Source organism: Mastigoproctus giganteus, chromosome 4 (assembly GCF_048544385.1).
Source record: "Mastigoproctus giganteus isolate SK-2022 chromosome 4, ASM4854438v1, whole genome shotgun sequence".
In the NCBI taxonomy this organism is placed as follows: Eukaryota; Metazoa; Arthropoda; class Arachnida; order Uropygi; family Thelyphonidae; genus Mastigoproctus; species Mastigoproctus giganteus.
In genome coordinates, this window is record NC_143578.1 from 241,658,099 (window position 1) to 241,682,411 (window position 24,313).

Genomic DNA, 24,313 nt, shown 5'->3' on the forward strand with positions numbered 1-24,313 from the left:
AGGATTAGATGTCTGGAAATTTGCCTTTAGGCAGCGGGTAGTTGGTTGGTGGAACATACTTCCATCCTTTGTTGTGTAAGTTGATAGCCTAATAAATTTAAGGCTCGGCTGGACAGGTATTTCGAATGGAGGGGTGAAGTGGAAGGTTCCTTCATTCCCTTCATTCCCCTCGCCAATCTTGTTGCCCTTCTCTGTACATGCTCAAGCAAATCGACATCCTTCCTAAAATGAGGCCTCCAGACCTGTACACAGTACTCAAGTCATGGCCTGACCACTGCCTTATACACAGAGGGACAATCACCTCCTTTTCCCTGCTAGTAAAATTCCTATATATCATTGACAAAACCCCATGACCTGCCCTGGCAGCCTGTCTGCATTGCTCAGAAAACTTCATATCTGCCTGCACAATTACTCCCAGGTCTTTTTCATTTTCTACCACCTTAAGTGTAGTACCACACAGTTGGTACGTTTCTCTGGGGTTACTCTACCCATATGCAGTACTTTGCATTTGTCAAGGTTAAACTTCAGTTGCCACTTCTTAGCCCATCTGCCCAAATTATCTAGATCCTGTTGCAGTAGCACACTGTCATTAGCAACCCTGCCAACCTTTGTATCATTTGCAAACTTCGACACTAAGCCTGATATACCTTCATCAATATCATTGATAAATATACAAAGAACAGTGGGTCCAACACCGAACCCTGTGGGACTCCACTAATAACATTAGTCCACAAAGAGCAGCACCCATTGATTACCACCCTCTGTCTTCTCCACTTAACCATCGTTTTATCCATTGTAGCAACTTACCCTTAATACCATTCTGCTCCAATTTGTACAATAGTCTTCCATGCGCAACAGTGTCAAAAGCTTTCCTGAAATCCAAATATATGATATCAAAATTATTTTTTGCATCCAGTTCTTTTGTAACTGGACGCAAAAAATAATTGAAAGTCTTGTCTGGATGCAGACAAGACTTTCCCTTAACAAACCCATGCTGTGTCTGAATTATTGCTGCAGTCTTGTCTAGATGATCCTGCAATGCATCTTTAACCAGTGACTCCATTATTTTACCCGGAACAGAAGTTAAACTAACTGGTCTGTAATTACTCGTGTCACCCTTCGACCCCCCCCCTTTGTGAATTGGGGATACATTTGCATATTTCTAGTCCGTGGGAACTAGGGCTTGCATAAAACCGAGTTTAACCAAAGTTTACTCTTAAAACCGGTTTTAAAACCGATTTTCTCAGACTTAGGGAAAATAATTAAAAGCTTATAACACAGGTATTTATTTTATCTTGGGTAGATTGTACAAATCGTAATCAAATCTTTTAAACAAAATTTATCACCTCTTATAGTAAAAAAAAATAAAAAAAATTAAAGTGCTCCAAAAAAAAAAAAAAAAATAACCAGCTTGAGATTATACAAAATTGCAAATTGTATTCAAATCCTTTGAATAAAAACTATCTTCTCGTATAATAAACAAAAAAAAATAAGCCCTATAATAATAATAATAATAATAAATAAATAAATAAAAATAATGTGAAAAAAAAACAGCTTGGGGAAATTACTTTACTATTTATTGCTCAGCTTTTTTCTGAAAATGATCCTTTAAAAAACAGTATATTAAGCATTTTTCTGATAGTCTTGACCTTATTTTTGTGTTAAAGAGACCAGTGATCGAAAATACGCTCTCAGGTTGGACACTTGTTGGTTTAATGGTCAGCAGTGCTCTATAAACTTTCTCCAGCTTTTCACTTCTACTGCTAGTTGCCTCCAAAATTTTAAATTCTTTGCTGATTTCCAATTTACTTGGATATTTTGAAGGCTCTTCAGTTAATATCTTTATTACACTATCATACTCTCGCATGAGTGTATCTCCAACATCGGAACTAGACGAGTCTTTGTTTTCTTCTAAAAGAACAGTTAGTTTATTTTCAGTTTCTTCATTCAACGTTAAGACTCCTTCGGAATGTTTTGCAAATAATCTCTGATAAAACTCTTCAGCATGCTTTTTCAAAACTTGCTTACTTGGTAAATCAAAAGATCTTGAACGTGAATCTTCTTTCCTAAACTTTTTGGGGTTGTGTAGATAGCTCAGCAAAGCCACAGTTTGGAAATTTCATCTTGCATTGTAACGCTGCAAAAGGCTTTGGTGAAACTTTAAAGCAAATGGGTTTTCTGCTGTATCAAGCTTAGCAAGCAGAAATTCTATTAAAGACTCTGCTTTAAGTAAGTCTGTATCTTCTGAGGTTATAGCCTTCAGAATCATTTCAACTGGTCGCAAAGTTTCACATAGCAATTCAAGTATTTTCCTGCCATTGTCAAACACAGCTTCAGTTGACAGTACTGCACAGAGCATTTGGAATGCAATTTTTCAATTTCAAAAATCTCTCAATCATATAGAATGTGCTATCCCATCTAGTCTTGCAATCTAATATAAGTTTATATTCTTTCCCATTAAATTTTGCTTTAACAAAATTTTGTAATATGTCATTTTTGGTAGGCGATTTTTGAAAAAGCTTGCAAATTTTTCTGACTTTGTTAATACTTTGTGCAATATTGGCCATTGGATTGAAGAAATAAATGTCATCGGTAAAGTCGGTTTGATAAAGCATGCCTTGCTGTCTTTCTTCAACATCTTCATCATCACTACTTTCTTCATTATTTTCATTTTCTTCATTGTCTTTGGGAGACTCAGAGACTGTAGCACCATAATTGATTGATTTTTCATAAAGTACATCTATAACTGATAGATGTATACAATGGGCTATACATTGTTGTTGATTAGGCGTAATTTGCTTGTCAAACTTAATCATCATTGCTGCTCCATCAGTGGTGCAACCAACAATATCCTCATCCAAGTTCAAACCAAATTCCTTCAAGTGTCCCATTCCTCAACTCTGTGTAGAAGCAGCATCCTGCATTCCTTGGGATGTCCTCATTGACTGCGACCTCAGCCTCGCAGTGACACTCTTGTCCAACTGGATTAAATCCGTCACCGACTATGCTGCCACCAAATGAGTAACAGTAACTCAAAGTTCCAGATCGTGGTGGACTGCTGACCTCAACAACAGCTTCAAAATGAAACAAGTCCTACATAAGAAATGGAAACTTATGAATGGCAGTCAAGAGAGAATCACCTTTTCCCGCGCCAGGGCCCATTTTAATCGAAAGAAAGCTGCTGCAATTCAAGTAAATCTAAACCGCACTCTGAGGAAAGGAAAGCCATTCTATGCTGCCCCACATGGTGGATTCAGTCATATGCTTGACCCTCAAGAATGGCTCAAATACATCGCCAGGTTTTCAAATACAACAACAGTCCCATCTACAGTTGTCCAGCCTGACTATGAAAACCCTTCAGATGTCCTAGGGACTATCCAGATTACGAAACAGGAGCTCATACGTGCCATCAATTCTCTTCCCACAACAACCACTGTTGGGGAGGATGGAATTCCGCAATTTATGATCAAATGCTTGAGCACATTCATCATAAACCCTCTTCTCTCGATCTACAACAGATGCCTCGCTGAGCATTATTTCCCACCCCAGTGGAATAAGTACAGAGTGTACCCCATCCCTAAAAACCAATTTGCCACAAACGTCAGCCAGTTCAGACCCATATCAGTTGCCTCTTGTCTGTTAAAAACGCTTGAAAAGGCTTTGCTACCCACAATCACTCGACAAATCCTCCAGACGAAACCACCTGAAATTCACTATGCCATCGCAGGAAAATCATCAATCACTAACTTGGCAGCCACCACAGAACGCATCCTCTCAGCATTCGAACAAAGAGCTGAGCTAGCAACCACTTATCTCGACATAAGCGCAGCCTTTGATGTCGTGTCAATCCCGGCCTTGCTCCTCCTACTTAAGGAAAAATTTCACATTCGAGGTGATATGCTGTGCTTTTTGGAATCTCTTCTCTGTCACAGGGTACTTATTCTCCATCAGCAACAACACACCCTATCCTGCGACATTACTGCTGGAGTACCGCAAGGGGGTGTCCTATCCGGTGTCCTGTTCACAGCTATCATTGTGCCCATTATTGCCTCAACGAATGGTCTCCTATGCTATGCCGATGACCTCAAACTGCTGACTCAAATTAACCCTGGCGACAACCCCGTTCAGCTCAGCAACAGGATCAATTCCCAACTTAAGGATCTAGAATTGTACCTGGCAAACTTCAATCTAAAAATCAACCCACTGAAGTCTGCTCAGGTTATATTCTCCCTTAAATCCATGCCGACAGTACTCAACGTTTCACTCGCAGGGGTACGAATACCAAACATACCCTCACACACAGACCTTGGCGTTCTGTTTGACCAAAAGATGTCCTTTGTCAACCAGATTGACAAAATCAGTACCAGATTTTCTCGTCTACGGTGGATCTCAAAGCAGCAGCTGCTACATGTCCGACATCCTGTCACTGTTAAAAGGTTCATCACCTCCATAGTCTACCCTGCCATTCTGTATGGTGCAGAAATGTGGGCCTCTGCTGCACCTACAAACCTCAAGCGGGTGTACACCGCTGAATACTGGCTACTGAAATGGGCCAATAACAAGCTTCGGCTACCTCCTGCTATCACAACCACCATGATGGCACAAGCACTCGACATCCCGAGGTTGAAGTTCCTGATCGTGGAAAAGAGGCTGGTCTTCACAGCCAAACTCATTACAGGCCAGATATCATCTCCAAATATTTGGAACGCTTGCTCTTGGAGGATTCCACAGCCAAGCCTAAGGTCACTCGTGGCTTACCACAACAGGCTTGTAACCACAACAGGCTTGTACTCACTGACAGATTTCTTCCCAAGCAGATGCTCCCTGTACTCAACTGTGTGGACGCCGACATCGACAGCATAATAAGGAACAAGAAGGACAGACACAACTTTATCAAAGCCCTCGAACCTTGATATTTATTTATTTGTATTTCTTATGTATTTATTTCTGTATTTGTGTCTAGCTCTGTGTTTTTATGCTGTATTTGTATTTCTGTTGCATTTGTGATCGGTATTTTGTAGTCTTTTTGTATGTTCGCTGTATTTTGTATTTGTATGCCGTACTTATCTTATCTAGATGTGAACCCCTGGCGCTCGTCACCGTGATGGGATATTGTGCTGTAACTCTACTTCACAATAAAGATTTATTTATTTATTCACAATTTCCTCAGTTCTTCTGCTGTCAAGTGAACCATTAATCTCAATAAGACCTAACAACCAATGATTGTCTTTTGAATGCACATTTATATTCATATACCTTTTATTTTGTATAGACGTATATTCATCTAGAGTTGATGAATACCGTGCACCCAAAACCAATGAATTTTTGAAATGATGAATGAGTTCTTTCTTAGTTTTATAATAATTCACAACCATATTTTTAATTCCATTCACTGAGGCCGGTGGTCATTTATCGTATTTATTTCTCTGAAGGCTTGATTGTATAAACTCACTCTTGGCAATTGAATTAAAAGAAAATCCATCTAAAGCAGCTAATTTTGAAATCTCTTCTTCCATAGATTTTTTAACGATAAAGTTTTCTAATATTCTTACCATTTTTACGGGAGGTTCAACTGTTATCTCGTTTAATGTCAATCTGATGCATTTTCTTTAAATGCAACATCAAAGATGATGTAGATCCTCCAGACGACTTCATTATCTTCTAACATTACGAACATTGTGCTTCATCTTTGCTTTTTCGAGCAAAATAATTCCATACATTTGATTTCATCTTAGACATATTAAGAGTAATAAATATTAATTAGTAGGAATTTATATCACCGACAATTTTAAATAAAAATGTTGAAGATAACAAAGGCACAATACTATGAGTCACTCCCGCAAGCACTGAATGAAGTCTAAACGAGGCAAGTTTTAAAATTTTCACGAAAGAAATTTATTTATTTACTCGCAATTTTTTTTTCCCCAATTAAATTCTTGTCAGTCAAAGGATGTAGTATGCATATCGCATATACATGAAATGTGTATCTAAGAAAGCAGTTTTTATTGTTTGTACAAAAACTATTGTATTTTCAAAATTACATAAAAGCTAAATTTGGTGAAGCTGCTTTTTGGAGAACATTTGATCGCAAATTTAATAGGAATAAAGAAGCAAAAAACTTTCTACGATTAAATTTGATGCAATATTCAGCGAATCTGTTTCTAGTGGGTAACCATCAATAAGGCGCATTCCATAACTTGCCTGGCAAACAAGATAGATGGAACGGAGAAATGTTGAGCATTTTCTTTTACGCTATCGCTCCGACTCACTCAGTTGTAAATGAGTACACCTGCATCGTGCCATGATACAGGTGGGAAGATAAGATACCCCTCCTAGATTTGGGCCACTTGCAAATGGGATTCATACCTAAACATAAAATAAAATAAAATAAAAAACATGTTTAAAACATAAAGCAGGTTGAACGATCCAGACAAACGAACAAACAAAAGAAAATGCGCGTAACAAAAAACTATATTCGAGGGCTAACTAAGAAAATATTTGAATCCGGTTTTAGAAGCTCGGTTTCGGTTTTAACAACTCAATATGAAAACCGATTTAACCGGTTTTATAAAACTGGTTTGCAAGCCCTAGTGGGAACCTCCCCTGAGTCCAATGATGCTCTCATAATTATGGCTAAGGGTTTGCTTAGTTGCTTTGCCGTCTCCTTTAATATAACTGAATAGATCCCATCCACTCCAGGTGCTTTTCTTATGTTTAACTTCAACAATTTCTCCACCACTTTGCTCTCAGTTATTACAAAATCATTAAGTATCCTGCTACAATTTGATAACTTTCTGCCATTTTCAAACCTTACTAATTCCTCATGTGTGAATGTAGATGCAAAATACTCATTCAGTTTGTTTGCTATCTGAGCAGGATCATCAACAGTCGAACCATTGATGTCAAGTGGACCAATCAGATTCATCCCCATGTAAATGATTACACTGGTCTGCATAAATTTTAATATTTCCAAAATTCATGATGTTTCTGAGTATATTCTTAGTGCTGATTCTAAATATCCAATTATTTTTTTTACCTATCACATTCAGTTTTATTTACAAACAATAAAAGCCGCTTTCTTAGATACACATTTCATGTATATGCGATATGCATACTACGTCCTTTGACTGACAAGAATGAATGTAAAGAGATGTGTTTAGACATAGGGACCTGAAAACCAGGGAACTATATAACTCTGCAAAGTGTTTCTTCCACATCTAATTGTTTTTTGGTGCAGTCATACTAACTAGCATGACTGCACAGCATTTAATTTTCATATTTTGTGTGGTTGCATAACAATCCAAACAGATTTGTTACATTTTTGGTAACTATGTTGTGAAAAAATAAATGCAGTATACACCGACGAGCAAAAAAATTATGACCACCTACCTAATATGATGTTGGTCCTCCTCGTGCAACCAAAACAGCTCGTATCCAGCGAGGTATGGACTTTACAAGATTTCTAAATGTGTTTTGTGGTATATGGTACCAACACATAACCAGCAGATCCTTTAACTCCTGTAAGGTCTGTGGTTGAGACACCGCAGATCGTAGTTGCTGTTCCAACACAAACCTCAGATGCTCGATGGCATTGATGTCTAGGGAATGATGTTGCCATGTACTATCCGGGAGAGCCTTCACTCACCTCAAGCATCGATGAACTGCAGTCGTCCAACACCTCACCAGTGGTTCGTAGGTTTCCCCTCCTCGGACCACTTTTGGTAGGTAGTGACCATGGCTGACCGTGAGCACCCACCAGCCATGCCATTTCAGATATGCTCTGACCGTCATCTGGCCATTACAATTTGGCCTTTGTCAAACTTGCTTAAGTCTGCTGCCTTTCCAATCTGAAGAACAAGAGTAACACTGATTAATGGAGCTCAGTATCAGTTGTTTTTTGTCCCGGCCTGTGCACGCGCTATAATTCACCTGCAGTTGCTTCGATTTGCATAATGACTCACTGGTCTAAAAGATGATATAAATAATGTGATGAAGAAATTCATCACATTACTAGAACTCTAGACTGTGGTCTAGAGTTCTGAATTTCTTTCATTGTTTACACAAAATCAACTCTACGATCTTGTGAGATTTAAATCCACTCAAAAGATCTGAAAAGCTTTTAGGGTTAGGAGTGAAAATTCAAAAATCTGTTGGTCCCAGGAACACTACTACTACACACTTTTCATGGTACAGACACTGAAAAACAAGTAGTTCCCAAAGAAACTCAATGATATATTACAATAACATTCCTCCATTTATGAACTTTTTTGGTATATTATACCAACCAACAGAGTTGGAGGGGGGCCAAAAGTTGTTAGCCCAATACAGATCTGTGCTCCGACTCTTCTTGTCCTGAAATTATCTATTTGTGTTCACAGAAAATTTCAGGTTTGTAACTCTATTCTTCTCCTTTACAGAAGGGTGTGGAAGTGTGGAAAGCAAATGAAAATGGCAAATGTTGAGAGAATCAAGCAATTGGCAGATCATTGAGACCTTCCATTTAGAGGGAATGTCACCAAACGTTAGGAGAACCTTGTCCTTCATATGCCATGATCAAAAAACTCGGTTGCAGAATTTAAGCATGGATGAGACAGTGTTGTGGCTACCTGCAGTGGGATGCCTGCTACCATGTCAACACATGCAAATGTGGATGTCATTCATGACCTGATCAAGCAGGACCAATAAAAAAAAAAAAGCAAGAATGTCAAAATCAAAAATAAAAATCATGCTTCTTGTTTTATTTGATATTAAAGGAGTTATTATGGTTGAATACATCTCATCAAATCAGACGGTCAATCAAACATACTACACTGAAGTTCTGATAAGGCTGTGTGAAAAAATTTGAAGGAAGAGACCTGAATTGTGAAAGGATAAAGCTAAGTTTGATGAAATAGTCCATCAAAGTCCTAAATAAAGGAGGAAATTGTTTCAAGTATGTTTGCACAAAATTCCTATTGTTTACATGCAAAAAAAAAAAAAAAACACAACCAAGGCTGTGTTGCACTTAAAATCTGCAAACTGCTGCTAGGCTGTATTTGATGAATCCATGAACCAAAGCAAAAGAGATGCTTGGACCAGCTTTAAAACTGTAGTACACAATTTTCTGGGAAACAAACACTCAGATTATGAGAGTCATGAGTGATATACTGGAGCAGTTCAGAAAACTAAGCTGCAATATAAGTTAACTTAAAGTACACTTCTTGTACTTTCATCTCAACTATTTCCCACAAAATTTATATAGTTTAAGTAGAGGGAAAGATTTATATAAAAGAAATGGAAAAAAAAAAAGGTACTGGGGAGATGTAAATATGATGGCCAACTACTATGGCCATCATATTGAGGAATTAAACAAGGTACATGTTTAATCCAGTTAAGTGGGTAAAGAGATCCAGTTTGTGCCCATTTATTGCTTGAGGAGGATGTAGTATTTGTTATTTCTCATTTTACATATTTTTATATAACCTACTTGTGAAATCTGTAAAAATATAAAATAAACCAGAAGCACCTCCAGCAATATATTTTTTTATTTGAAAAATTCTAACATGAAGTGCAAGTTTCAAGTAACTTTCAAAATTTTCATTAAAAATGTAACTTATCAATAGAAAAACAGAATTTGTCTTAAAATGCAGACCAGTGCTATTAATGAAGTGCAAGTATTTTTTTGAAGGGCAAGTTTTTATTGGATTAATTTTATTTAAAAAAAAAAATAAAATTGGTTTGTTTGTTTGTTTGTTATTTGGTTTTTAGGAGCATTAGCAACTAAGGCCATATTGCTCCGGGATATGCGGTGGTCATTCCCTGACCTTTCCACATCCTCCGTATTTGGTGGTGACGGGCTCAAACCCAGGTCTAATCAAGAAGCGTGTGCTACGCACTGCTGCTCCTTTCCACCTGGCTACGGAGGCGACTATAAAATTGGTAAACATGACTTACAGACTTTTGAAAATTATCTTGGCCAACACAGGTTTATTAAGCTTGGCCACACTCCAGTAATAAAGGTTAATCAATGAATGATATATATATATAAAATATTAAGGATAATAGAAAATAATAGAAAAAGTAAATCAATCAAATAATAATACTATCAGGGACTTAAGAAAATGCAAAAAAAAAAAAAAAAATTATCGCTTTTTACCGACAATCTAGATGACTTCAACTGGGGCCAACCATCCAGACCGAAGGCAAAAAACGACAAGAGGTTCTCTGTATCTGTAATGATCAATATATGCTAAGTAATTTAAATCTAAACCAAATATAAACCAATATAGGCCAAATATAAATCAAATGTAAACAAAAAGTTAAGAAATTTTAGAATTATTAGAATCAAATGTAAGAAATATAAGTAAAATATAAATGTAAGCATATATTAATCATCATTGACCTGACAGAGAACGTAATTTAATGATTAAAATAAGATTAAATATATAATGATTGCTTGCAACTGCATTGACCCATAAATATTAGTTACAGTTACTGTCATTTTAACTTTCTTTTCTTTTTTATCACTAATATAATTATAAATATATATATATATATATATATATATATATATATATATATATTTTTTTTTTTTTTTTTTTTTTTCAAACTTACCAATCACATCTCCCTGTTCATGGACCATTGTTGCAAGATCTTTAAATATGTGATTCACATCCACTATATCAGCCTGAAAAGGTGTCATTATTTTACAAATTAACTATTAATCTTTATTATTATGTAAATTTACACAATTAAAAATTAATATTTTTAATTAACTATAATTAATTTCATCTATTGTGTCCTGTGAAGCCAGTGGGTATCTAGAACACCAAGGTACCAACAAATTTCAGAGAACACATGCTTTTTTTAAGATCTGAAAACAAACATTCCTAAGTTGATAAGAGCCAACTTCATTTACTCTTTAGATATTAAGTCTAAATGTCATAATAAAAATAGCTTGTGATACAATATATATATCACATAATTTAAGCTCAAACCATATATGGAGATAAGTGTTTTAAATAAATTAAAGGTTTTTCGAAAATATGAATTTTAGCACTCAAAATAATACTACGTCCTTCACTCTCAATTTCCAAATAAACAGGAACCCAACTGTTAAAAATTCTGGAATTAAAGGAATGCAATACTTCCAAACAAGATGCCAAATAAAAAATCAAGTAGTTTAAAATGTACCTTTTTTTTTTAAAGCTGGACATGACTTTTGGTGAAGGATTATTGCATATGCACTGAAATTAAATATACACTGCTAATGTTAAATTGAATCATGATGTAATGTAATCTAACTGTAAAGTTTTTGGAAATCTATGTATAATTATGCTGAACAGCTATTACAATGATCTTGTCAAAAGAAAATCTGTAAGCACATGATATGCCAACTAAATGCTTCCAGGCAATTAGAAGATGCAGAATTTACATGTTATTTGTAACCTTTGTTCAAGCACACATCTGGTGGAACCCAGGTATGAGGAACTGCATGCTGTACATGACGTTCCTGCTATGCTTCTATGGAAGGATTTAAAAATAGCCCCAAGTTTACATAAGTTTCGTTAACAATTTTTTATTCAATATTTTTATATATTTTCACTAGAATTTTTAAAAATTGAGCAATATATGGAATACAAGTAAAACATTTTGCCTGTAGTTTATCACAGAACTTAATTCAATTAACTTATTCTTGCATGTCTAGAATCGCTTTTGACCCAAAACCTGTCAGTCAGAATACAAATCACATCATTTTGAGCATCCAGATGCAATATTTATATACATTTAAAAGTCAATTAAATAAAGCAGACTATTCATGAGCAAGGAGTGATAACTGAACCATGCTGATAAAAATTTCCCTCTATGTCTTGAGATTAATACACAACGCTTTCACAGCCCTCCTACTGTCCCTGGGCAGAATTACATTAATTTTGACCTAATTTGTGGCATTTTTTTCAGCATACATATGTCCTATATTTTTCCAAAAAAATCATCATTTCATGTCATTCGTCCCGATCATGAATGATAATGCTCTGCTTTATCCCCCCCCCCCCAAAATTAACAACTGTTGCTGCTGGTAGACACATAGGTCTAGTCCATCTATCCTTATAAAAAATTTTACTTATTTCCCTTAAACTTCACCTTGTTGGTAAATTTTGCAATAAACAAAATCCTCTTGAACTAGAGCAGTATGCACTCACTATTCTGTTCTGTAACCTGAATCAGGAATTGGAGGCTCTTCATATGTCAATATGAAGAGCCCCCTATTCCTAAGATTGAGCTCTTTGTCAATGAATATTGGCATATTCATTGACATGACTTCATATGTCAATGAATGAATGAGAATCAATTCTTCAACATTGTCTTTCTCCATTTCTCAAACCTAACTAGTTGCCTAGTTTGTAATGAACGCATGGATTTGATCTGCAATTTCTTCAAGTGCTCTGAAGGAACAGCTGACAACAGATTTTCCAAAAATCTATACTTTAATGTGGGTTCCCCCAAATTTATAAACACAAGACCAAATGTTTTTCATTTCTGTCATATGTTGACTGATTATTTAAAGAAAGATCACAAAGATCAATAACACAAAAGACATCTAAAATAAAAATAACTACCTTTATTCTGAAATTATTATAACAGACATAACAATACAAACAACACACAAATGTTCACTTCAATAAATCTGATATGCACTTAGAGTTCAAAGTATAACTTAATTTTTTTAACTAAAGTGACCACTGTATTCTAACATGGATGCTATACTAAAGGTAAACGTTTAAAACAAGGAATCCTTCAAAACAATAGAATAACTGCTTCTTTCATTAAATAAGTTCACAGCTTTAAATCCTTTTTTTTTTTTAATATATATATATATATATATATATATTTCCTTAAGTAGGGGTGCCAGTAAGCTCCTAAGAAAAATTGGACAGCTATTGGTTTCACACATCCACAACTTTTGGTTTTGCATCAATTGCTTCAAAGTAAATTTAGGATGCTGGAGGGTCTTCATAAAAATACCAAATGACCACATATGCACACACTCACAAGAAAGGGTTTGGCATTAAAAAAAAAAATTTGCATTAGAAGTGGACAGATAGTAAAAAATACTAATCTAAAATATAATGTAAAAAAACTGAAAGTTTATTCAAAATAGTAATCTATAACAAATTTAATTGTGCAGCTTTTTTTTTTTTTTTTAGAGAAAACTAAGTATATTAAAATAACAAAGTTACTTCATACAGCTTAAATGCACAAACAATCTCTCTGTCCATAGAAAATGAATTTTCTTTGAAACAATTGAGACTTTATTATTCTGACTATGTGAAAATATTAAAGATTTAAAGAATACAGTTCTGTTTAAAGCAATACAGTTTCGAAATTAAAAAAAAAAAAAAAAAAAAACTTGAGAAATTAACAATAATGAAAATGGAACGTAACCATAATTAAACCAGAAACTTATAAAATTATAAAACTTAACTACAAAATACTGGACATTTTACATGTCTGGTATTTTGTAATTAAGTAGACATTAAATAATAATTGAATAATTTGTAAATATAGCAATAAATAATAATTGAGGAAATACCAAACATTTACACAGTATTTTCCTCAATTTGATTACCAGATAGTAAGCTCAAATGGCAGACTTTGTCTGTCACACATGAGCACTGCTCATCTTTGGATACTCTCATGAAGCTTAGTGTCTGTTTTTAGGTGTAGTTCTCCATGTCTGGACACAGTATTCCAAGTGTAATACTGGAATATAATGGAATACCCCAGGCTTTCCTTGAATAAACTGCTCTTGGATCCACTTCCAGTTATTAAATAACTGGAAAGTTGGAATATTGCTAATACTGCACAGTTAAGAACAAGTGTTTTGTGGGAGATTAACACATCTGATGAAAAAAATTGACTCTGCTGATGGTGTATATTAAAGTTTTCTATGCTTTGTAACTAAAATCACCCGAAAGACGATCACAGGGAATTAGTAGAGCTTGTGGCCATATTTTTATGTGGGACTTCTGTTACAAGTATCAGATTCACAGCATCTGGAAATTATCATTTAAAATATAACTTGGTCATAATTATTTATGACCAGGATTTGGATGTATGGAACAATTCTGCTTAACATACAATGACAGCAATGCCTTACGTGATATATATTTTCATTATTTTAGTAAATCAAAAGGATCGATTAGCCTGCTACATTAATTAGAACTCTAAACAATGATCTTCAGTTACTGAAAACACTATTTGCATTCACATTAATGACCAAATTGAAGGGATGTCTACAGAACCACAAAGTATCAGGAAAACAAAATAAAATTTTACCTCAAGCTGTCTTATGGCTTGTTCTCTTTCCCTCAATAACCCAATATCTACTTCTTCTTCCATTTGTAAACTTGTTTGCATCTGACTCTGAGTGGGGCTGTTTTAAACAAAAAATAAAAAAATAAATAAAAAATCACATTATTCATTATTGTATTCATTTATGATCACATTATTGTATAATACATCATAAATGAGTAATATCATAAATGATTATTATCCATGGTGGTGCTATTCTCATGATAACACATAACCAAAATGACATGCAAGCTAATATTAATTTCAATATTGGGTATAACTAACAAATAATTAACTAACTGTACAAATTCTGTTATACCCTAACAAATGCTATTCAACTATACTCTAAAAAATATTAGGGTATAACAGAATTTGTACAATTACCCTTCCTAAGTTGAACTGAAATTATTATAATTGTTTATTTAAGCAAAGAATGATTTGCCCTATATAGCACAGAAACAGTCAGTGAAGGAGGATAGGCATGTGTACAATCTAAGTAAACTGATTACATTGGCCACCATATAACTATTAATAACACTTAAATAAACAAATAAGAAATAACAGTAGGCCTTCAATATCTGTTGCTGACTGATTCCATAAAAGTGTACTACAACAGCATAAACAGACTGATTGCTAATACAGCATCCTATAATTACTAACACTGGATGACATTAATCTCAATTATTCAACCCACTTACTGCATTTTGTTAATCTGTTTACAATCCTGAACCCACAGCCAACACTCTTCTCTCAAACAACTCTTCCAAGACACAGACAAGGTGAATGGTCCTCTAGACACAACTTAGTGTTGCTCTTCTCCAATGGAGCCTTTTTCGTGTGACCATTCTCAACATCGTGCTATTTGGCATTACAAGAATGCAAAATGGGTTGATCTAAGAGATTTCTATTTTTCTTTTTCTTGGTTGGATTACTGTTTTTAATCTTCTGATGTCAATGTTTGCATAGGTGGTGTCAGTGAAATTAATCTTGTAGGGATGAAATCCTTTAACCCACACTCCACCTTAAAATCTCATCCTTTATCTAAACCTTGGTTTTTTAATAAGTGCACTAAAGCTGATCAACATAATATTCCAACTGCAATTGTCTTGCACTGAAATTTCTATGTGATGTATATGAGTATATGATGAGAGCCTTGTCGATCAATTCGGCCCTGGAAAGATTGTGCAAGGCTCAAGGGGTAGAATTTTTTTCAGCCTGGACTGTACTTGTTAACAGGAGAGATTGCTTCTACAGGGATGGGATACGCTTAAATAGAAAGGGTGCAAGAATATTTGCTGATGCTATCGAGGCAGTGTTAGGTGGGTCGGAAAACTGCTAGCTTGAGGGGAGACAAAGACCAATAGATTGACAGTAGCCACTGGCAGAGGTGAAAGAGATTCTTGCACTGCTTCTATTAGAATGAGCAGAAGCCTGAAAAACAAGATGCATGGTATTTCAGAGACTGCTGGGAGCCATTGCGGTACAAGTAAACACATGGGTTGTGTTAGGGTAGCTAAGAATAGAAACAGGTGCAGGTATACTTGCGTGTACACCAATGCTAGGAGTTTAGTAAATAAATTTGATGAATTTGAGGTATTGCTCAAAACATCGAAGGCAGATATTGTTGGGATATCAGAGACGTGGTGTCACAGAGATATAAGGGATGCGGAACTGCAATTTGGGGAGTACAACGTCTACAGAAAGGATAGACAGGATAGGAAGGGGGGAGGTGTTATGCTATTAGTTAAGAAACACATAAAAACCAAGGAAGTGAAGCCAGTCGACATCGCTGGACAGTGCAGTGTGGAGTCAGTTTGGTGTGACATAAACATTGGGAGATCAAAATTGAGAGTAGGAGTGTGCTATAGGCCTAATGACTCTGATGAGTATAATAAGGAACTGTACAGGGAAATAGAGTGGGCCAGTAAATCAGAGTGTCTTATAATGGGAGATTTTAATTTCCCAGATATTGACTGGAATTTGGGGGCTGGTTACTCACACACTAGCAGGGCTTTTGTGGATTTATTGGATGATTGTTTTCTACATCAGCATGTTCGGGAGGCAACTAGAGGGAGTAATACTCTTGATTTGATTATCAGCAGTGATTCTTCATGCATTAAGAATCTGCAGATAAATGAACCACTAGGTGGCAGTGATCACAGTGTGCTGAAGTGGGATTTACTCAAAGAGGTAACTACCATTAGGGGTAAAGGGAAGGGTTATTGCTTCCGTAAAGGCGACTACGATGGACTGAGACAGTATTTAAATTCTATACAGTGGGACCAACTGATGATGTTACCAACAGCAAATTCAAAATGGGAAGCATTCAAAGAACTTATCTTGGAAGCTACTAGGCTTTACATACCAACTAAGAAATATTGTTCAAGGTTTAGGCCAAAATGGATGTCAGATGAACTAATGAGGCATATGGCAGAGAAGAAAAATGCATGGGATACATACAAATTAACACGTGACACAGAAGCCTATGATAGATACAAGTTGATCTGTAACCAAGTTACAAAGGAGGTTAGGCAGGCGAAGGCAGATTACGAGAAATCGTTGGCAAGGGATGCAAAGAGTTCTTTACTTATGTAAACTCTAGAAGGAAAGGGATGAATCAGATTGGTCCACTTGATATTGATGGGTCAAGTGTTGATGATCCTGCTCAGGTAGCTAACAAACTAAATGAATATTTTGCATCGACATTCACACATGAGGAGTTATTCAGGAAAGGGAATGCCAGAGGTGAAGTAAACTCTAGCAGTAAGCTACAGAATCTTGAAATAACTGGGAGTAAAGTGGAGGAGAAACTGTTGAAGATAAACACAAGAAAGGCACCCGGGGTGGATGGGATCTATCCAGTTATATTAAAGGAGGCAGCAAAGGAAGTAAGCAAACCCTTAGCCATAATTATGAGAGCTTCCTTGGACTCAGGGGAGGTACCCATAGACTGGAAATGTGCAAATGTGACCCCAATTCACAAAGGAGGATCAAAGGCTGACACAAGTAATTATAGACCTGTGAGCTTAACTTCTGTTCCAGGAAAATTAATGGAGGCACTGGTTAAAGAAGCACTGCAGGATCATTTAGACAAGACTTCAGTTATAGCTCAGACACAGCATGGTTTTGTTAAGGGGAAGTCTTGCCTGACCAACTTGATTGGATACTATGATGCAGTCACAAAAGAACTGGATGCAGGGAATAACTTTGATATTATATACTTGGATCTTAGAAAGGCTTTTGATACTGTTGCACATGGAAGACTGCTACACAAATTGGAGCAGTGTGACATTGGAGGCAAATTGCTGCTATGGATAAAGGGGTGGTTGAGGGGGAGAAGACAGAGAGTGGTAATCAATGGACACTGCTCATCGTGGACTGATGTTATTAGTGGAGTCCCTCAGGGCTCAGTGTTGGGTCCATTATTGTTTTCTGTATTTATAAATGATATTGATGATGGTATATCGGGCTTAATGTCCAAGTTTGCAGACGATACAAAGGTTGGCAGGGTTGTCAAGGACACTACTGACACTATGCTGCTGCAACAGGATCTGGAAAGGTTGAGCAGATGGGCTGAGAGATGGCAAATGAAGTTTAACATTGACAAATGTAAAGTACTACACATGGGAAACAGCAACCCCAGAGCAACGTATCAACTCTGTGGTACAACACTGACAGTGGTAGAGAATGAAAGGGACTTGGGGGTGGTTGTGCAGGCAGATATGAAGTTCTCTGAGCAGTGCAGACTGGCTGCAAGAGTAGCTCATGGAGTATTGTCAATGATATACAGGAATTTTTCCAGCAGGGATAAGGAGGTGATTATTCCATTGTATAAGGCGATGGTCAGGCCACACCTAGAGTACTGTATACAGGTCTGGAGGCCTCATTTCAAGAAGGATGTAGAGCTGCTGGAACGAGTACAGAGAAGGGCAACAAGATTAGTGAATGGAACAAAGGGGTGCTCTTACGAAGAAAGGCTTAAGTTTTGCAAATTACAGTGTCTGGAGACTAGGCACCAGCGAGGTGATCTGATAGAGGTGTATAAAGCCTTGAATGGTTTAAGCATGCTCAATGCTGATGGGATTCTTCCTCTAGCCCAGAAAAATCACCTGAGAGGGCATAAATTCAAATTGAGGAAAGACAGATGTAGGATAGACGTGCGGAAATTTGCCTTTAGCCAGCGGGTGGTTGGTTGGTGGAACAGACTTCCATCCCTTGTGGTGGAGGTTGATAGCCTAAATAAGTTTAAGGCTCAGCTGGACAGGTACTTTGAACGAACAGCGGGGTGAAGTGGAAGTGGTTTTTTTTTTTTTTTTTTTTTTGGCTGATGTGCATAAGCTTGCTTTCTTGCATCAAATGCCTCTACTAATGCTAATGCTAATTTCTAAGTTTGTTTTCTGCCTACACCAAATCTTGAAACAATTGTAAAGTGGTTATTAATCAGTCCAAACTAAATTTTGAACAGGCAAGAGCAGAAAAACTTGCTTCTTGTCAGAATGGTAGTCAAGCATTCTGGTCTCTTGCGAAAGCTATCGGCCCAACTTTTGCCCATCTCTACTCTTACCTCTATTAAAAAAAAATAAAATAATTGATGGTTCTACTGTCACCACAGCTAATGATAAAGCCAACCTGCTAGCATCTTACTTTTTTCCTAATTCTTGTATCAATGATCTTGGTAAACTACTTCCTACAATTCTCAGTGCACTCCATTTAATTCCTCCTGTGGTCTTCCATCAAAAGGATGTCAGAAGAATTCTGAACAGTCAACGTCAAGAAATACCAGGTCCTGATGGTATTTCTCCACTTGTTCTCAAAACCTGTGCTCATGTTCTGTGTCGCCATTTTACACTTTCTTATTCCACTGGTATTTTTCCTTCTGCTTGGAAATTTGCTTGCATCCAACCAGTTCCTAAAAAAGGCGACAAATTCCTCCCAAACAATTATCATCCTATTCATTGCATTTACTTCTCCTGTTTCTAAAGTTAAGGAGAAATCCATTAACCACTAACTACTGAACACTCTTGAAACTTTCCATTTGATCAATGAGTGCCAGTATGGATTCTGTCAGTGTCGATTCAGTGGTGATATACTGGCTTATATTACCCATCTATGAACAAATTCAATAAAAAAAAGTGTGGTGAAACTCAAGCAGTTGCTCCTGACATTTCAAAGGTTTTTAATTATGTTTGGCATAAAGGTCTAAATAAGCTACCATCTTATGGATTGATGACTCCAGTTTTCTGACTGCTCACTGCAGGTGATATTATATGGTTTTTTGTCTTCTAACTTCTCTACTAATGCTGCTGTTCCCTAAGTTTCAGCTCTTTCTTTCACTCTTTTCTTCTTAGATATTAATGGCTTTCTTCCATTGACTAGAAATCCTATTCATAGTTTTGCCAATGACAGCACATTACATTCACCTTCCATATTTGTAGAAGAATGAGAAATTTACCTCAATATGATACGTAGAACACTTCCGTATGATACTCTCCAGAAACTATCAAATTACACCTTCCAGTTTGAGAAACCTTGCCCTGCACAGACAGCTGCAACTTCTCAAATATCCACTAAAAATTCCTTATGTGCTGGCTGATCGGCAGGTAAAGATAACATAACTAATTTCAATCTTTCTAAAACTCAGTCTTGTCTTATACAGGGTATCTCAAAAATACATGGCATAACTTCAGGAATGAGTTCCTCATATGTAGACAATAAAAATATTTTATATCAACACAGTTCCAGAAATGCTTGGTTCCCGAGTTATTAACCAGAATGTCTTATCTCACGCAGGTGATTTCCTTCATCATAAGGTACTACATTACATTTAAGACGCCTGAGCTCACCACTACCTGTGCAAATGCACATCCGTGGCTTTTTGTCTCATCGTAGACTAGCGTCAGCATCAGAGAATTTAAATTTAGTTAATTAAAACTGAAACTCAAGTTAAATTGAACTCAAAGAAAATTTTATTGGCCTTTAGCCCGCTCTTAGGAACAATATGTTTGTTCTTTTACATATTTTGATGAGAGCGGTTTCCATCCCTGCCCCTGGGAGGCAGGCCACTACTATCTAGCATTCTTTGTCTTCTTTGAAATACCGCACTTATAAATTCATTAAAGAATTTAAAATTCCTTTTACAGGAAAACAGGACACTGAGACGATCCCGTTCCATCGATTCATCTATTGAACATTCTAATATATTTCTAATATCACTATACTGAGCACAGTCAAGCATTATGTGTTCAGAAGTCTCCACACCGCCACAGGTGCAGAGATCAGACTCTCTTAGCCCAAGTTCAAATAGTTTTTTTGCTAAGCCATGACCAGTCATCAAGAATGTAGCATTTAGGCCAAATTGGAGCCATGGTTTTGTTTTAGGGTTAATAATTTGGACTGATGGTAAAAACAAATAAGACTGCCTACCCTTTTCAGAGTTTTGCCAGTTTTGTTGCCATAGATTTTCTATTTCAAGACTGATCCTTTTCTTTTCTAGCTTTAGATCACTTCTTGAATAAATATAATTTTCTTCTAGACAAGAGGAAATTCCCAATATTGTCTTTCTTATATTATTCTTGGTGTAATACATCATACCAGCCAATAATACATTATATAATGCTGGAATTCTACCCGCAACCACCTGTAAGGCATCGGTTGAGACCGTGCGACATGCCCGGGTAATGCTCAACAAAACAAAACGTTGAGTTTGAGACATATATTTTTGTATGAGCGAATTTTCTAGTCGATGTGCCCAAGCTCCAGAGGCATAAGTAATGATTGGGACAAATACGCAATCATATAGTAAGTTCAATGAACGTGCCTTGATGCCCCAATCACACCTTACAACCCTCCGGAGCTTAGAGTAAAGAACTCTAACTTTATTTTTCAAATATTTAATATGCTCTGTAAAATAGAGCCTTTCTTCTAACATTATTCCCAAATACCTCACCACTCTGGCATACCGCACAGTCCCTCCACTCAGCCGAATAGTAGGGGGACGATTGGTACTTAACTTCCCTTTTAATAGCATTTGAACAGTCTTAGTTGTTGATATTTCTAATCTATTTAATTTACACCATCCGTCTAGCGAATCAAGAGCTAATTCAGCTCTAGTCTCCAGCTGAAGACGGGAATCACCATGGACCAATAAGACTAGGTCATCAGCATAAGCTATGCACTGAACTCCTTCAAAAGCGCTCTCCAGGAATTCGTCCATGACGATGTTCCAGACAAAAGGTCCAATTACTGAACCCTGAGGACATCCCCGACTCACTTTCTTAATAATCTCACAATATTTATTTCTTACTACTATTTTTCTGTTAGAAAAATAATCTCTAAAAACACAATACAAATTCATTGGACATTGACACTTTCTTAATCTAGCAAGAACACTCTCCCACCAGAGCCGGTCGAAAGCCCCCTTAAAGTCAATAAAGATTGCAAGGACATATCTTGCACCGCTCATTTCAACAATCTGGGTTAGTCCATAGGCAGCATCTTCCGCACTCTTCCCTTTCTTGAAGCCAAACTGGCTCAAGGAGGACATGGACTTATTTTCGTATATAATCATTAATCGGCCTATGATCAGCCTTTCATACACCTTACCCAAGACTGACAAAAGAGCAATGGGTCGATACGAGCCTGTGTCATTTAGCAATCTATCTGTACTTTTGATTATTAACCTCACACGGGCTTCCCTCCAGCTCTGTGGAAAAGCACCATAATACAGACATTTATTATACAAATTTAGGAATGTCTCAGGGCTCAACATAAAAGCTTGCTTCATTACTTTAACTTCTACATTATCAGGACCTGGTGACTTTCCTTCTTTTGCCCGGTCCACCGCCAACTTAACTTCATCCATAGAGAACGCCTCTTCAAGAACCTCAGTGTTATATTGAATGTTCTGCTCTTTCATCCACAACTGTAGCGGCGTAGAAGCTCCTTCATTAATCTCAGGAAAAAGATCATTCAGTGTCCTGCTTACCGAATCTCGCCAATTTAGAGTTTGATTATTATCAGAACCAATAGTACTGGTTATGTCCTGCGCTCCTCTTTTATTTACAATAATCTTAAAAATCCCCCAAGGATCTCGGGATCCTTGCTCCTTGACATAAGTCTCCCAACAAGACTTTTTAGTATCACTTATAGCTTTACAGTACTCTTTTCGTTTATCCCTATAATTAGCCAAATACCTAGCCAGTAAGTCAACATCTCCAAAACGTCTGTGTCTTTGGTATAACCTTCTTGATTTATTAGTCTGCTTTCGTAAAACAGTTAATTGCTGTGTCCACCAGAAGACTGGTCTGCTTTTAACATAACTTTTCTTAAAACACTTGTTACAACAATTAATAATTATTTCAGTCAACGTACACACATATTCATTAACATCAAAATTTTGCCAGTTAACATTATTTATCATATTCAGAAATAAGTCATTAAACCTTTGCCAAAATATATTTTTAATACAATATCGCTCTATAACAAACATAATTCGAGCTTCATTTTTATTTTCTATAGAAAACAATATCGCATTGTGATCACTTGTAGTGTAACCCTCAGCAACTCTCCAATCCCTAATTTTGTTCTTGATTGCACCTGCCGCAAGTGTAAGGTCAATATAGGACTGGCCATTGACAGTAGAGAATGTAGGTGGATGGCCTTCAATGTTCATAATCTCAACTCCAGAGGCAGCTATGAATTCTTCTAGTATATAACCTCTGTCATCAGTATTCTCACTGCCCCAAAGAGGAGAATTAGAGTTAGAGTCCAAAGACATGACCAACTCACAGGAACCAAGTAATCTTTGAACTTTTTCCATATATTCCACTTCAGGAAATATGGACTCTGCATGCTGACAATACTGTGATACCAGGTACACTCTACCAAAACCACCAATCACCTCGCAACAGATAGCATTCCTATTGCACAGTACCATAACTTTCGTTATTACTAAGTCTTTAGTTCGTACAATGATTGCAGCATTTGGAGAGTCCCCTTCCGATATCACTCTATATCCTTGAGGATAACACCTCACTTGTCCACAAGCAGTATATGGTTCTTGGAGAAGGGCAATGTCAATGTCGTCTTTCTCCATTCTATTATTGATTTGCATTGCCACACTTTTAGCGCGCTGAGCATTTAATTGAATCACTTTTAGTGTTCTACCCATAGTTTATTTTTCTTTTATAATTTTCAAGCGCTTTTCTATATTGAGGACATTCTTTATTTACTGCCACATGGCCCGCTTCCACTTTATTTCGCTTACAGTTGCAACACTTAGGCTGTGCATTCCTATTAGTACAATTCTTGTATGAGTGCCCTGTCTCACCACAATGACCACAATGCACTTCTTGTCTGCAATATTTGGCAACATGTCTGAACATTAAACATTTATAGCATTGAGTAACACTAAAAATTTCTTTAAACTTACAAGCAGACCAGCCCACCAACAACCTTTTACAAGATTTAAACTTTGTCCATATTTTTGGTGATATTTGGAGAACCCAGTTTTCCACATTAACATCTTTTGCTTTATTTACAGTTAATACTTCAATTCCTTCAACAGTTCTTTTCTCACTGAGACCTAAGTCTTTGAAATTCTTTACCCACAGTTCTTTAATCATATCATCTTTCTTGAACCCTTTCTCTACATCAAAGAGCACAACTTTTGGACATATTGGCTTAGGTATTGAGCAATCCAATCCAAGCTCTTTTAACTTTGTACAACTTTTAAGTTTATTTAGGTCGTCGTCAGTCACCGCCTCCACAACAACTCCGCAATCTCTAATTGGTCTTACATTCCTAACTTTAACATATTTCAATAATGGACGAATTTCATTTAATACTCCGTCCTTCACCTGCTCACTAGTCTTAAAGTTTCCTTTTGTAGACTTTAAGATCATAATCTTAGGCACTTTTTCTTCAATCAGTTCGGTACTCTTGACTATACTCGAATAAGTTTCCTTCTTTGCCTTTTCCT

The 24,313-nt window shown here is 36.5% G+C and overlaps 1 protein-coding gene across 2 annotated transcripts in view; it reads right to left on the reverse strand.

Annotated features, from left to right (window-relative positions):
- LOC150087567 (syntaxin-7-like) overlaps positions 1 to 24,313 on the reverse strand; it is a 166,186-nt gene that overhangs the window by 33,912 nt on the left and 107,961 nt on the right. For both annotated transcript variants that reach the window (XM_090372129.1, XM_090372130.1), the window contains exons 8-9: positions 14,320 to 14,416; positions 10,594 to 10,666 (exon numbers count right to left, since the gene is read on the reverse strand). In XM_090372129.1, coding sequence (XP_090228255.1) covers positions 10,594 to 10,666; positions 14,320 to 14,416 — 170 coding nt within the window. The remainder of the gene's footprint in view (positions 1 to 10,593; positions 10,667 to 14,319; positions 14,417 to 24,313) is intronic.